We start from the raw sequence: 14,667 nt of genomic DNA, 5'->3' as shown, positions 1-14,667 counted from the left end.
TTCTTAAATGAAATCTCAACTAAAATGTATCTAGGTTTGATTTGAATTTTGCATATATGGTAAATAGAGGTTTGTAGAGAATTAGATTCAATTAACTAGCCAACTGATTCTTATACCATCCTAATGATCTATCACTCTCTTTTCCAGTCATCCCATGGGATAGTAATAGAGAATAGCGGCAATGTCATGTATTCGAGGGTATTGTTTTTAGATACTGGTTTAGCCCTCATGCTCATATGATGGATGTAAGAAAATCAAAAGGAGAAGTGCCTATCTTCCTCCTGGCAATTGATTGCATCCAACTACATAGGTATTCTAGTTAACTTGTCTAGTTTCTTTGTGAAGGTCGATCATCTCATCATCTTAAGATATATGACTATTGACTATATTATAAAGAACAGACAATATGAGTTAGATTACGCAAACTCTGCAACTTGGCCCTAAGTTCTGTAGGATTGCTTTCTTTTCTTTTCTATTTTTTTTTTTTTCTGATTCTGTTGGATTATTTTAATTTATGACTTCTTGAAGTGTTATTTTCAAGATACAGTTAGATCATACTATTTGCATGGTCCCTTACATCTTGTCAATATTCATTTTCTTCATGTCCAACTTTTCTGACTTCATCCTAAGAGCCTTCACCAATCTTTCTCACATTAACATATTCTTCAGACTTTAATGTCATAAGATGAAGTCATTGCAATCAAGGGGTTTTATCACAAAACTCAAGAAGTTTGTCATTATTTAAAAGTTATGTGACAACCTCATACTATCTGGCCTTTCTATAATATTATACATATCTCCCAAGAACTTGACAGCCACCGAACAAATTCACCGCTCCCTATCATTGTTGATCTAATCTGATTAATACTTGATCCATCCTGATTTGGCTCATTCATCCAATCTTTTTACTCTTCACAGAATTTAGAAAAAAAAAAAAAAAAAACTACTGCCACTAACAAATCAATTGAAAACCTTAGAGACCCCATTATTTTGAATTTTTTTTGCTTCCTCTTACATCCTGATTTAGCAAGTATCCTTTATCATTAAATAGAATATCTTCTAGTGTACCACAGCACTGTATTACATTCTTGTTTCATGAAATGCAGTTACATTTCACCTGTATTCTTCTCCTGATTCTCTTATCAAAAATTTTCTCGTGCATAAATTTCCAAACCAGTTGACCAACTAGATCTAATTAACTGAATTGGCCAAATGGCTCTAATGCCACATTATGAAAAACCTCTATTTATGCAAGGTGTAAAATTCCAAAATCAAATCATAGTAGATCTTCATGGAGTTTTTACTTGGAAAAATTAATTGAAATCTTCCAACAAAAAGAGCATTCTATCTGATCTTTAAAGAAGTAGACGAAGTACCATTGAATAATTGTGGTTCACCTACATAGATTTGGTATGCCTAACAGTCACCTCATCCACCTCATGTGGGACTGTCTTGACCAATCTTCATCTCTTTTCAAAAATCTATCCATATAAGGGTGTGAAATCCAAATCAAATCTAAATAAATCTTTATGGGAGTTGTTTAGGAAAAATTCACCAAAATCTTTTAACATGAAGGGTCTTCTAGGCCCATTCTTTAAAGGATTTTAAATAGTTATAGTCCACCCACACAGGCTGGATACACCAACTGAATATTGGCTGAAAAAATTGGTGTCATTAAGCAGTTCTTTTGCTTCCAGTACTGGTTAAATGAACAAAAAGCCCCCAACCCCCCCAGCCAAAAAAAAAAAAAAAGAGGAAGAACAGGTAACAATCAGAAGTCGAGATATCAAATACAACATGGTGAACACAAATATCCTAAAAAAATTTGAAAATGTTTAATTGCACAGTTGATGGTCAATTTGCACAGTTTTTTTGCTTCCAGTACTGGTTAAATGAACCAAAAACCCCTCCCCCTCCACTCCACCCACCCAAAAAAGAAAAAAAAGAAAAAAAGAAGAAAGAAAAAAGAGGACCAGATAACATTCAGAAGCCGAGATATCAAGTACAACATGGTGAACACAAATATCCTAAAAAAAATGAAAATGTTTAATTGCACAGTTAATGGCCAATTTGCCAGAGTCCTTATAAATCAAAAATCAATGTGAGCAGAAAAGTTTTGTACCCATTTAAGATTTTTTAAACAAATTTCTTATTAAAAATAGTACAAAAAATTGATTTCAAGTCTTGATTGAACTATAAATGCAAGATTACAAAAAAAAAAAAAAAAAAAAAAAGGAAGAAAAGAGCCCATGTCCTGATGGCTCCCTTCAAATTTCGTAATCCCTCAAAAACACTCGACAGTAAATACTACTTGAATGTTACACTAAATGTTTTAATATTTCCCTGACTGAGAATTCATTCAAACAAAATTTTAAAGCTCTTATATTTTACTCAATTGTGTGTAAATTTTACCTCTGAACATGATTAAGTGGTCTTTGCTCTCTTCCAAACAATAACAGTGCCGCCAAAATCAGAAGAAGCCAACAAGTTCTCTCCATGGTTCCAAGCAATACCTATAGCGGGGTAACTATGTCCCTGCAAATCATACATGCCTAGTCATTAAAAAAGAAGAAGAAACTACAAATGTTGTCAACCATCAAAACCAGGTTAGCTAGTTAAATCCACCTGTAGCTTGTTTACACATGCATGCTTCGGCCGAGTTAAGTCATAGAAATAGACACATGAATCCTCGCTTCCAACAACTTCATGCATAAAACAGATAAAAATGTCAACAAGACAAACAACTGCTGAGTTACCAAAAAAAAAGGCACATGACTGCTAATATTCCAGAAACCTTAGGAAGATGATCCTAGAAAATCTGTAAAAAGAACTCAAGACCAGATCACTCCAAGCCATTACAATAATAACTTATTAAGCCTTGATCTTACCATGTGGGATTGGCTAAATGAATTCTAGCTTGCCAATCATTTAAAGAAAATAACTTCTCTTATTTACATATAACATGCAGAGATGAGCATCAAGAGGAAAATGAAAACAGAAGCAATCTCTCATAATTTTATGAAAGAGGATTCTTAAAAGACTCATCAACTTCAGCAACAAGATTAAGAAAGAAAAATTTCCCCCAATAGCATAACTAGATGAGGATGTTACCATGCAGATGTGAACATTAAAAATGAGTGGAATTACAAATGGAAAAACGAAATTATCCACAATAAAGCTGGAGCGATGCTTATTGAAGACAAAATAGATGAAACGTATTGAAGACGATTTGGACATGTGAGAGAAGAAGACTAATAGACACCTATGAGAATGGATGTAATGGGAGAAGTTTATAGTAAAAGTGAAAGAGGGAAAAAAGGGATGCCCTCAGTGCACAAGGCTTCCCACTTTGCAAGGGTCAAAGGTGGGTTGTATTTGTACACAACATTCTCCTTACTTTTTGCAAAGAGGTTGTTTCCACAAGTTGAACCTGAGACATTTTGGTCACAAAAGAGCAACTTTACAAAAGAGGTGGAGGAAAACTTGTTTTGGGAGAAAGAAAAAAACATGATTATTTTATTCATAGTCCTAAACCAATTGACTACTAGATGATGGCATAATTGACTCAACATTAACAACAGCATGAGCTAAATTCTTTGAATGCAACCTTTGTTCATGCATCAATAAGAGATATTGTAACACCCCGCCTTGCCGGGCGTGTCACTATAAGGCGGTTTTCAAGATTTTTTTTTTTTTTCTCCTCCAAGTCTGTCACATGCGGCGCCATGAGAACAATCTTCACATGCAGATAAAACACCCGTTGCATAAAATGGCCAGCACCCACGGTGATTTCAAGAGCAATCTTCACATGTAGGTAATAATCCCAAGAACCCCAGTCTTGCCCGTTTAGCTAACAAGATCCATAGTCTCAACTAAACAAGTCATAACATAGACAGCGGAACATATTATCGTAACATAAATACCGTGGCCTACCACAAGGTTCATACATTGCGAGATACGTATTACAACATAATAAAATGAAAATAACGTTATCATGCGCTTGTTCGTACATATATCAAAATAAATTCCAACAACCGAAACGATACATCAGCTAACACCCCCAACACTAATGGCCCTCAACCAGCCACGTCTCTGTCCTTGCAGCAGTCTCTGACTGGAACATTGAACGTTCCAGGGGCATAACCCAAATTAGATGATAAAATCATCTAAGTGATGGCATGATACAGTTTACCGAATGCATGAATAACACATGTATATGACGTATAAGACAAAAATCACATGCAACATGTCTAACATGAGAAATCTCCCTAGCATATTCAACCTCCCGTGGAAAATTCCATTCCACACACCATTGGGGTTGACCTTACCGCGACATACTTAATCCTTGAGTGCCCTATCGTGTCACTTGATCACCGGGATTAACCTTGCCCCATTTCTCAAGAAGACTCCGCCCCGATAACAATAACACAAAATTAAGACCTCGGTGATATGAAAAGAAAAACGTACCATGCACCAAATTTTCAAGAAATTAAACAATCAATGCATTATTCCAATCGTATGGTATATAAGTACATAAGTAAACACCTATACGAAGTATCTCAAATTTCGGAGGCGTAACTACTTACCTGAAGTCACAACCAACACCTCAAGACACTTTCAAACAATAGTAAGACTGGATTCGAACCTCTCACCTTAATTTGGAAAAAACTAATTTTTGCCTCGAAAAGCGTGTTGCACCTCGAAAATCGTGTAATTCCTTTCTTCTAATAGTCAAGTCGTCCCCTGATTGCCATTATTACTATAGAAATTAATATTTTTATTTTTCCCATACTTATCTCAATTTTCCTTATTTTTTTCAAACCTTTCTTTCCTTCGGAAATCCATAATAAATACCAAACACCTAATTTCTTCAAATATTTTTGCATGAATATCCCTAAAATAATTTTACAAAAATATTAAAATTAATTTCAAAAAAATACCGTGCTCCACGCGCCCTCATGCGCCGAGTGAGTGGGCTGCGACTGAAGTCCGCGCGTGCTGGTCACGCACCTTGTCTTCTCCGGCGACGGCGGTCTGCAACAACTTCAAATGGCCAAACAACTTATATGGCCTTGAAGCTCTTGAAGAGGCGATCCTAGGGGTACCCTCTATCGTCGGAAAAAGCCACCGGAAAGGCCTCAAACAGTCGTTTACAGGGTCGGCTCCGGCGAAGCCCGATTTTCCGGCCAAGCTTCTGAAACCCCTTAAAACCTACACCAAAACCTCCCAAATTCTCCAGAAAAATTCCCTAGCACTCAAGGAACAAAAGCCCCTTATTCCCAAGGCTCAATTCTTGTTGAAACACGGCCAACCAACCTCGATTTTGTTTTGAAACCCTCGGCCATTCGAACCCTATTTATACCCGATTTCGACCGGTTCTTCGACCAATAGAAAGCTTTCCTACCTCCTAAGCTTCGAATATGATCATTAGAAGCCCCAAAATCAAACCAAATCGCGATGAAATTGCTTTGAAATTTTCGGCCAGATTTGGTTTTTCTTTAAAAATTAATTCCCACTGATTTGCCATAGATCTCGGCCAATAGCTAGGTTCAATTGAACCATCATGGCCTGGAGATCATTTTGATGCCCTTTGCAAGTTCCGACGACGGCCGCCGCAAAGTTGGCCGGTGATTTGCAGGTTTCACACCCAACTTTCGATAATTGCACTTCCACCCCCAAAACTTTGATATTTTACGATTCTGCCCCTTTCACTCAAACCCTAGACTTCTCACCTATTCCATTAAACCCCTCAAGTTTAGAATGTGTCAATAAACCCTTAAAAGTCTAGAAAAATCCTCGTTTTGACCACCCTCCACCAATTTCTAGATTCTGCACTTTGGTCCGAATGCCCCTAATTACAAAATTTTAACCCAAAACCTTTGCAAATCTCTCGATTTTGACATCCCATAATTCTTTGAACATTTTTACCCTCCAAGTTTCGTCTTGGTTTGGTCTCTTGCCTTTTCGTTCAAGTTTTGAATATTACACATTGGCCCGAAACTTTGATAAATTTCATTTTGACCCAACAACTTCCAAAAATACCCTTAATATTAATTACTGGATATTACAGATATTGCAGCTTCTCAAGATCTATCTCATCCATCTGATAGGTAATTAGACTTACTATAGTCTCATATTCATGATCCAAATCATTAAGGATTGCAAGTAGCAGATCCTTATCACTAAGAGGCTCCCCTATGGCTGCCAGTGAATGTCCTATTGTCTTGATCTTAAGAACATAATCATTAATTGACAAGGCATCATTTTTAACAGATCTAAGTTGTTGCTTCAACTGGAATGACTTAGCAATAGAATGATGAGAATACAAACTTCATAGAGACATCCATACCAAATATGAAGTAGCTCATATTATTTACAGTTACGAGTCCTAAATTATGGAGATAATTACAGCCTAAATTACGAAGACTAATTACCCTAATTATCAACTAATTACCAATTGACTACATACACTGTCACAACTCAAGGGTAGTTAGAAGGGTATTATTGTAATAAGGTTGTAGTAGTTAGTAGGAGGCATTTTGTGAGTTGTTAGGAGCACATGGGTGCTATTTTTCAAATTTCATTTACTGTTGAATAGCTTATAAATAGGCCCTAGTATGTAGAGAAAAGGCATACTGAAACAATATAGTGAATTCATATTTTCTCCCTCTCATTCTTCCTAGTTCTCTCTCATTTCTCTTAATTTCTGCTCTATATCTCCCTCTAATTCTCCTCCATTTCCCTCCCAAATCCTTCCTAATTCCTTCCTAGACCCTAGCTAAATCCTAGGGTTGTGACAAATGGTATCAGAGCAAGTCCTTCCTCGGCTGTGATTTCGGTAATTCGTATCAACTTGGTTCGAAATTGAGAAGCAAAACAGAGCCGGTTGACTCTAGGCTGTGACTGGCGATTTCGAGCATTTGTTCCAATCGGAGTTTGAAGGACTTGAAAGCAGATTGGAACCGAGCAGAGCCAGACTAACCTTGGCCAGAATCCCGACGGTGATTATCGGAAGGGCGAACTGAAGTGGAGCAAAGAAATTATCGGCTAATACTGAGGCGCATCAGAGTAGCAATTCCGTGAAGTTAATTCAGCAAGTCCACAAAAAGAATCGGTTCTCTGGAGACTGCTACGAGTATTGATTGAGGTGAGCAGAGGCGAATCAAAAGCCACCACTTGCGTGGAAGTGGATCGGTAGGGCTAGAGGGTCAGCGACTTCTGGCCATTGATTGAGTAGCGATTTAAATGGAAATTAAGGCATCGAAGAGAAGCCGATCGAAGCCGATAGCAATTGCAATTGCTTTCAGTGACCAACTTAAATCAGGTAGGAAAAGGAGTTAGGCAGCGGAAGTTGCTTCGGAAGCGAGACAGTGGACGGTGATTGGGTGGCAACTCCGTTGGGGGAATTTGACTTGCATCAATCGGGGTAGAAAACGACTAGCTGCAAGGCAGAACTGAACTCAAATTTGAATGGAGAAGCCGAGCAAAGCAAACATCGATCGGAAGTGAATCGGATTTGAAGGGTGAAGCTGAGGCACGATTGAAGCAGAGTCGTGGACGATTCAAGAATTCAGAAGAATTTCAAGTAGATGTCGGTGATTGGGTGAGATTGGGCGATCCTTGAATCACTTTGATTCTGGCATACTCGCTGCTTGTGGTTGAGGCGAGAAGGCAAGCGCGGTGAGGAGCGAAAAAGCAGGTCTAGGTCACTGCATGTGACTGAGTCGTGAAAGAAGGTGCGATTAGAAACGGTACAGGGGTGAATTTCGGCAATCTGGAGGAATTACCGCGAGCGAGATGATACTTCTCTGTTATTAATTTCCAGCTGTGATTTTCGTTTGAGAGTGGGAGGCGACTTTGATGTAATGCAATGGAACCGATCATTCCTCGGCTGTGAGTCAGGCAGCTCCCAAAGCAATATTAGCAGTGATCAGTTGCAGTCGAGGCAAAGTAGTGACCGAGGCAGAATAGGTTGCTGAATTCAGGTTCTAGTGAATTTAGATTGACTGAACTCGAAGCTGCTAAGTTGCGGCAATCGATTATCAGTAGGTCTGGGTGATTTATTGAAGCAATTTTAGGGACTGAATTCCGGTGAGTTTGGAGTACCGAAATAAGTTTCTGGAGGGTCTTTGGAAGCTGATCAAGAGGCTGTTACAAGGTGCAATTTCAAGAAATTGAACTGAAGAGATGGCCGAAGGACTAATTGCTGCAACAAAGGAAATTAAGGACCTCCGTAGGCAGCTTGACCATTTGTTGATAATGTGTTCACATAAATTTCAGATTGCTAATGGGACTTTATCGACCTCAATTCCAAGTGTTGATTGGGCCACTATTGCTCCATTGGCTATTCTGGTATTTGACAGGGATAGGCCAAAATGGTGGATTCGACAATGTGAACGGGTGTTCTACCAACACCGAGTAACTGAAAAGGAGAAGGTAAAAATGGCTGCAAGTAATTTGAGTGGAATTTCATACGTTTGGTTCCAGAATTGGAGTTGGGGAAGGGTGGAATTGAGCTGGTCGCAGTTTGTAATTGACTTGTGTAACCGGTTTAGAGAAATGACCAAAACCTATATGATCAATGGAGCTTCTAAGGCTGTTAATCTAGAGATGAAAGAAGCTGATGAGGAAGAAAAAGAAGCAGTAGAAGGGATCGAAGAATTGGGGGATGGCAGTCCAATGGTTGGCAGCATCCCAAGCACTCTCACTGGTACTGGAAATCCATCTGCTAAAACCCTCAATATAACACCGTTGGAGGAGGTAACTGTTGAGGATGAAGCTGAGATGTTTGCTAGCAATCCGGGAGCCAAAGATCTTGGAGTGAAAACAATCACAACAGCCGTAGATTGTGGAGACCTTAAATTTATTTCTCTTGAAGGAATAGGAATGAAAGGAGTTGCTAAATTACCTACTATGGATCAGGTAACTCCAACTGAGAAATCAGTCAATTGGGAGGAAACTTGTGCCTTAATCGAAATGGATAACCAATGGAGGGCAGTTCAAGAATGGTTAGAGGTTAAGGGAGGATGCTTGCATGATATTGATTACACTAAAACTTTTCAGCAATATGTTTTTGATTTGGAGCAATGGAGGAAGCAGAAGGATAAAGCGAAACAAGATGAAAGGAAAAAAAGGGAAAAACAAGATAAGAAGAAGGAAAAACGAAGAAGAAATCAATGGGTGAAGATGGGCATTGGATAAAGAAACGATAGTTTGGTTGTAATAAATTTCTTGGGGACAAGAAACCTTTCAAGGGGAGGGGAATGTCACAACTCAAGGGTAGTTAGAAGGGTATTATTGTAATTACAATAAGGTTGTAGTAGTTAGTAGGAGGCATTTTGTGAGTTGTTAGGAGTACATGGGTGCTATTTTTCAAATTTCATTTACTGTTGAATAGCCTATAAATAGGCCCTAGTATGTAGAGAAAGGCATGCTGAAACAATATAGTGAATTCATATTTTCCCTCCATATTTTCTCCCTCTCATTCTTCCTAGTTCTCTCTCATTTCTCTTAATTTCTGCTCTATATCTCCCTCTAATTCTCCTCCATTTCCCTCCCAAATCCTTCCTAATTCCTTCCTAGACCCTAGCTAAATCCTAGGGTCGTGACATACACATTCTATACGTGTCTAAATACATGTAAGGAAATACATCAAATACACATTCTAGTCTAAGATGCCATTTCTTTTTCTGATAAAAAAATGCAATGGCATCTTAGACTAGGCTATTCTAATTTTTCTTATTTAAGACGCTTGTTTTCTAAATTGTTTAAAAGAATGGATTATTCTATGTTTCAATGTGAAAGTTGCCATTTGTCTAAAGATCATCATGTCGAACTTGTTTCAAAACTTACAGCCCTTTCAAACCATTTTATTTGATTCATAGTGATGTTTGGGGACCCTCAAAGGTTATCACTTTATTTGGCAAAAGATGGTTTGAAACTTTTATCGACGATCATGCTAGACTAAGTTGGGTTTACTTAAAAAGAAATTTGAAGTGGCAAGAATTTTCAAGGATTTTTTTACATGATTGAAGACCAATTTAAAATAAAAATTTGTATTCTTCGGTCTGATAATGAAATAAAGTATTTCAATGAATGTTTAGGGAAGTTTTTGAAAGAGTGAGAATCCCACATCGCCTCAGCAAGGGAGACTTGGGCTATATATAAGGAGGAGGATCCCTCCATCTGTTAAGCTGGCTTTTCAGGTTGGAGTTCTACCTCTGACTTCTTACATGGTATCAGAGCCAACCCTTGGTTGGGGGACTACCCTCGGTCGTGGTCATGGAACAGTACCCTACCCGATCACCTGGACATGTATCAGTTATTGGAGAAGCTTTGGCGTGGGGGGGAGTGTGAGAATCTCACATCACCTCAACAAGGGAGACCTGGGCTATATATAAGGGAGGATCCCTCCACTTGTTATGCTGACTTTTCAAGTTGGAGTTCTACCTCTGACTTCTCACAAAAAGAAAAAGATATTTGACATCAATCAACATGTTGTGACACTCCCCAGCAGAATGGCATAGCTGAATGAAAAAATAGACATTTATTTAAGGTAGTTAGGGCTATTGTGTTTTCTATGAATGTCCTAAAATACCTCTAGGGAGATGTTGTTTTAATTGCTTGCTATCAAATCAATAGAATGCAAACTCGAGTCTTCATTTTTGAGACACCTTTGAATTCTATAAAAAAAATTTCCCCGATTTGCTGATTATACTCTGAGTTACCTTTAAAATTTTTTGGATGTACTTGCTTTATTTACATTCCACAAATTTTTCAATCCAAATTGAATCCAATAGCTGAAAAATGTGTTTTTGTTGGTTACGCTCCAAATAAAAAAGGGTACAAGTGCTTCAATCCTCTGACAAAGAAAACTCACATAAGCATGGATGTGTCTTTCATGGAGAATCAACCATATTTTACAAAAAATCATCTTTAGGGGGAGGGGAGTATAATGCAGAAGAAGATAATTTTTTTAATTTTTTGCAAATTCCTAAACCACTACCAAGCATGCTTAACACCCCCTTGAAAATTTCTAAACCACTACCAAACATGATTGACACCCCAATGCACTCTGATAAACAATCCAGGGAAACTGGTGCTCAAAATAATGAAGAACAAGATTTGTTTAGTTTATAGGTGCCAAGCATGATAGAGTCGAAACTAGGGGGAGAATTACTACAAACGAATCAAACCAATCCAAAACCTGAGCTTTAGTTTTATATCAAAAGAAAAACTTAGACAAATGTTATTAATTCGAATATGAAATATCCCTCCAACAACTGAATAGTTGGAATCTTCGAATGATGGTCCTCATTCCACTTGATTTGTGTGAATAAAATAATGTGTATTCTACCAAATATATAATATAAGTATATATATAAGTATTTTAAGTTAATTACACTAATATCTCTTACTTATCTTATTTAACATTTCCCCTCAAGCTGGAGCATATATATTGAATGTGCTCAACTTGGTACAAATGTAATTCACACGAGAACCTCTAAATGACTTGGTGAGTAAATCAGCCAACTGATCATTGGAACCCGCATATGTTGTAACCACATCTCCAGAGAGCACATTTTCTTTAACAAAGTGGCAATCAATTTCAATGTGATTGGTACTCTCATGAAACACAAGATTAGAAGCAATATGCATTGTAGCTTGATTGTCACAAATTAATTGCATAGACTTGACCTGCGTAACTCCTAACTCCTCAATTAATTGTTTTAGCCACATTAGCTCACATGTTACGGCTATTGCCCTATATTCAGCTTTTGCACTGGACCTAGCAATAACAGTTTGTTCTTACTTTTCCAAGAGACTTGGTTTCCACCTACAAATACACAGTATCTAGATGTGGATCGCTTATCACTAGGTGATCTTGCCCAATCAACATCCGTATATCCCATAATATGACTATATCCATGATTTTGATACAATATACCCCGACCGGGGGTAACCTTAATATACCAAAGAATACAAATAACCGCATCTTAGTGACTGTTATAAGATGAATCCAAGAATTGAATTTATCACACTCACAACAAATGAAATATCAGGACGTGTGACTGTGAGGTAATTAAGTTTCCCAACTAGTTGATGGTAACGCCCAGGGTTAGAAAGAGGCTCTTGTCCCAATAACAATCTGATATCTAATATTCAGATCCATAGGGGTAAGATCTTGAACCAAAGAGAACCTGGAAAAGGATTGCTTTTTAAAAACCAAGGACACCGACAAATAGAGGTCCATACCGATGTAGGTTAGGCAGGTAGCATTACAGATATAAGATATGCTTCAGGTTATTGCACCTTTGTGGGAGGTAATCTTGTCACTTGGAGGAGCAAGAAACAAAATGTAGTAGCCAGAAGTAGTGCTACAGCCGAATTCCGTTTAGTAGCCTACATGATTTGTGTGGTTATGTGGATAAAAAGATTACTAGAGGACTTGAAGGTTGCCATTGCCTTATCGACAAAGGTTTACTATAATAACAAAGCTGCGATCTCTATTGTGCAAAATCCGATCCTCCATGATAAGACGAAGCATGTAGAGGTGGATAAGCACTTTATCAAGGAAAAACTTGACAATGGGATAATCTATATGCCTTACATTCCAATAATTGATTAAGTTGCCGATGTCCTCAAAAGAATTGCACAGGAAACAGTTTCAAAATTTAGTGAGCAAGCTTGCCATGGAAGATATCTTCAAACTAGCTTGAGGGGGAGTGTGGAAATGGAAAGGAAACCAATCCCTTGATTGGTGTTCCAATCAATTGATTGATTTTTTAGAATAGGAATATTTTGTAAATAAGTTTTGTTTTTGTTTTTTTTTTTTTTTTTTAACATAAGTTTCCTAGTTTTGTTGTATCCTACCTATAAGAAGAGAAGAATCATGTATTCCTAAGTATGGTGAAACAAAATCATTTTTTTCTTAGCCTTTACTTTATATATAAAAAGCTATCTAACAGTTTTACAAAAGGGTCACCACTACTTCATAACTGTAAATAATATTCCACTACAAATAACTGCTCCTAACTGTAAATGATAATTGTAATTAAATTATAATTACTATTATATTTACTATTATATCCTTGGGGTCATGACACAAACCGAAACCTAAACCAACAACAGCAAGGAGGTGTTGCAAATCAGATGAACTAAATCCAAAGGTGTCGCAACGAGGCATCCATGGATCTTAAGGCATCACAAAGGAGGTCATTATATAAGGAGATGACATGAATTGAAACTGCTAGTCTTAAATTGTTATGAACTTAAAATCGCCAAATTTAAAGTGCTTGAGATATTGCTGGATCTAGAAGTAATCATGATCTTTGAGAGATCACATAAGGAAGAAACATCGCAAAGAAGTTATTGTTGCTTGACAGTAATGAAGGTTGCGATGATAGATGGTGGCAACAATAACAACTATTTAGGATCAAGGTTAGGGTTGGTTGTCGTTTAGGGTTATGGCTTTGATACCTATTTTGGGAGAAAGAAAAAAAGATGATTATTTTATTCATAGTTAGTTATCTATATATACAAGGTACAACTAAGAGAAACATCACACTACGTACAACACTAAGCTTTATCCTTTTAACAAAACCAAAGAACAATTGGTAGGAAATTCTTATACATAATATTATAGAATATAAAGGTTTTACATAAAATATGATCATAGATGGAAATGAATGATGAGTTAGAATTTATTTCATTGGTCCCACCTGGTAGGATTAAGTCTTGGTGTGGTGTTGTACACCTCAAAAACAATCCATCCAAATGATGAAACTAGCAAAGCATGGAAAGGCATATGCATTGAGAGATCTCTTTCCAGAAACAATACAATCATATCATATGGCTCTTGGCATCATATCAAATTTCCTCCTAATCTTATTTTTTTTTTTTAAATCTAGTTATGTTCTCTCATTTATACTTCAATGCCTGATAGGCAAACATTATGTTGCAAGTATACATTGTGTGTATGTGTGGTGGGGGGTTTTGGGGGTTGGGGGGGGGCGTGAGTGTTTTCGGGTCACTTTTATTTGAAAATTTAGGCATTCCAGAAACAAATCCCTCTTTCCCACCCCTCCCCTTGTGAAGGACCTGAGAATAAAGTCAATAACTAAGTAAAGAGTATTAAACAAAATCCATAAACACCAAGAAGATGTTTTGGTTTTGTTAGTGTCTTTCATGTTGAAATTGAAGAAATATCTGACTTTAAGATTGAACATACAGACCTATGTATTCTCCTTTTTCAAGGGACAGCAGAGGGCAGAAGGAAGCTCGGATGCTGTGTATCCGCGGGACCAGTTTTAGCGAGCAACGGAGTGTCAAATAACCTTGTATCTCCAGTGAAACACTACAAGATCCAAAATGTTACTTGTTTTTTTATTTTGATAAGACAAAATATTACTTGCTTATTAATGGATGAATAATGAACCTGAAAAAAAAGAAGAGAACTCCCAATCAGACCTAAAGAAAGATAGACTTCCATCTTGTGTAAATGTCAGCAACACAGGTCCCTGAGCTAGCAGCGAAAATGTTCTGTACTGCACAGTTGTTACTGGAGATTTGCGTTTGCTGCCAGATCGATTACGATGGGACCGAGATAATGAGCCTGTGTGAGAGTCCATAGAAACTGTGTATATACATCCCTGTAAATTTACCATT

General features: G+C 37.4%; 1 protein-coding gene across 2 annotated transcripts in view; it reads right to left on the bottom strand.

Annotated features, from left to right (window-relative positions):
* The window catches only part of LOC127801641 (uncharacterized), a 48,172-nt gene that overhangs the window by 3,296 nt on the left and 30,209 nt on the right, over positions 1-14,667 (bottom strand). The window contains exons 9-12 of one of the 2 annotated variants that reach the window (XM_052336939.1): positions 14,470-14,651; positions 14,235-14,356; positions 2,626-2,702; positions 2,413-2,535 (exon numbers count right to left, since the gene is read on the bottom strand). In XM_052336939.1, the coding sequence (XP_052192899.1) occupies positions 2,425-2,535; positions 2,626-2,702; positions 14,235-14,356; positions 14,470-14,651 (492 nt within the window). In that variant the 3' untranslated portion in view covers positions 2,413-2,424. Of the gene's footprint in view, positions 1-2,412; positions 2,536-2,625; positions 2,703-14,234; positions 14,357-14,437; positions 14,652-14,667 lie in introns of those variants that run through there. The other variant, XR_008023103.1, reaches the window with a different exon arrangement.

The sequence above is a fragment of the Diospyros lotus genome, chromosome 5 (assembly GCF_014633365.1).
Source record: "Diospyros lotus cultivar Yz01 chromosome 5, ASM1463336v1, whole genome shotgun sequence".
Taxonomy (NCBI): Eukaryota; Viridiplantae; Streptophyta; class Magnoliopsida; order Ericales; family Ebenaceae; genus Diospyros; species Diospyros lotus.
Note: the sequence above shows the minus strand (reverse complement) of the source record. Positions and strands in the feature narration are given on the sequence as shown.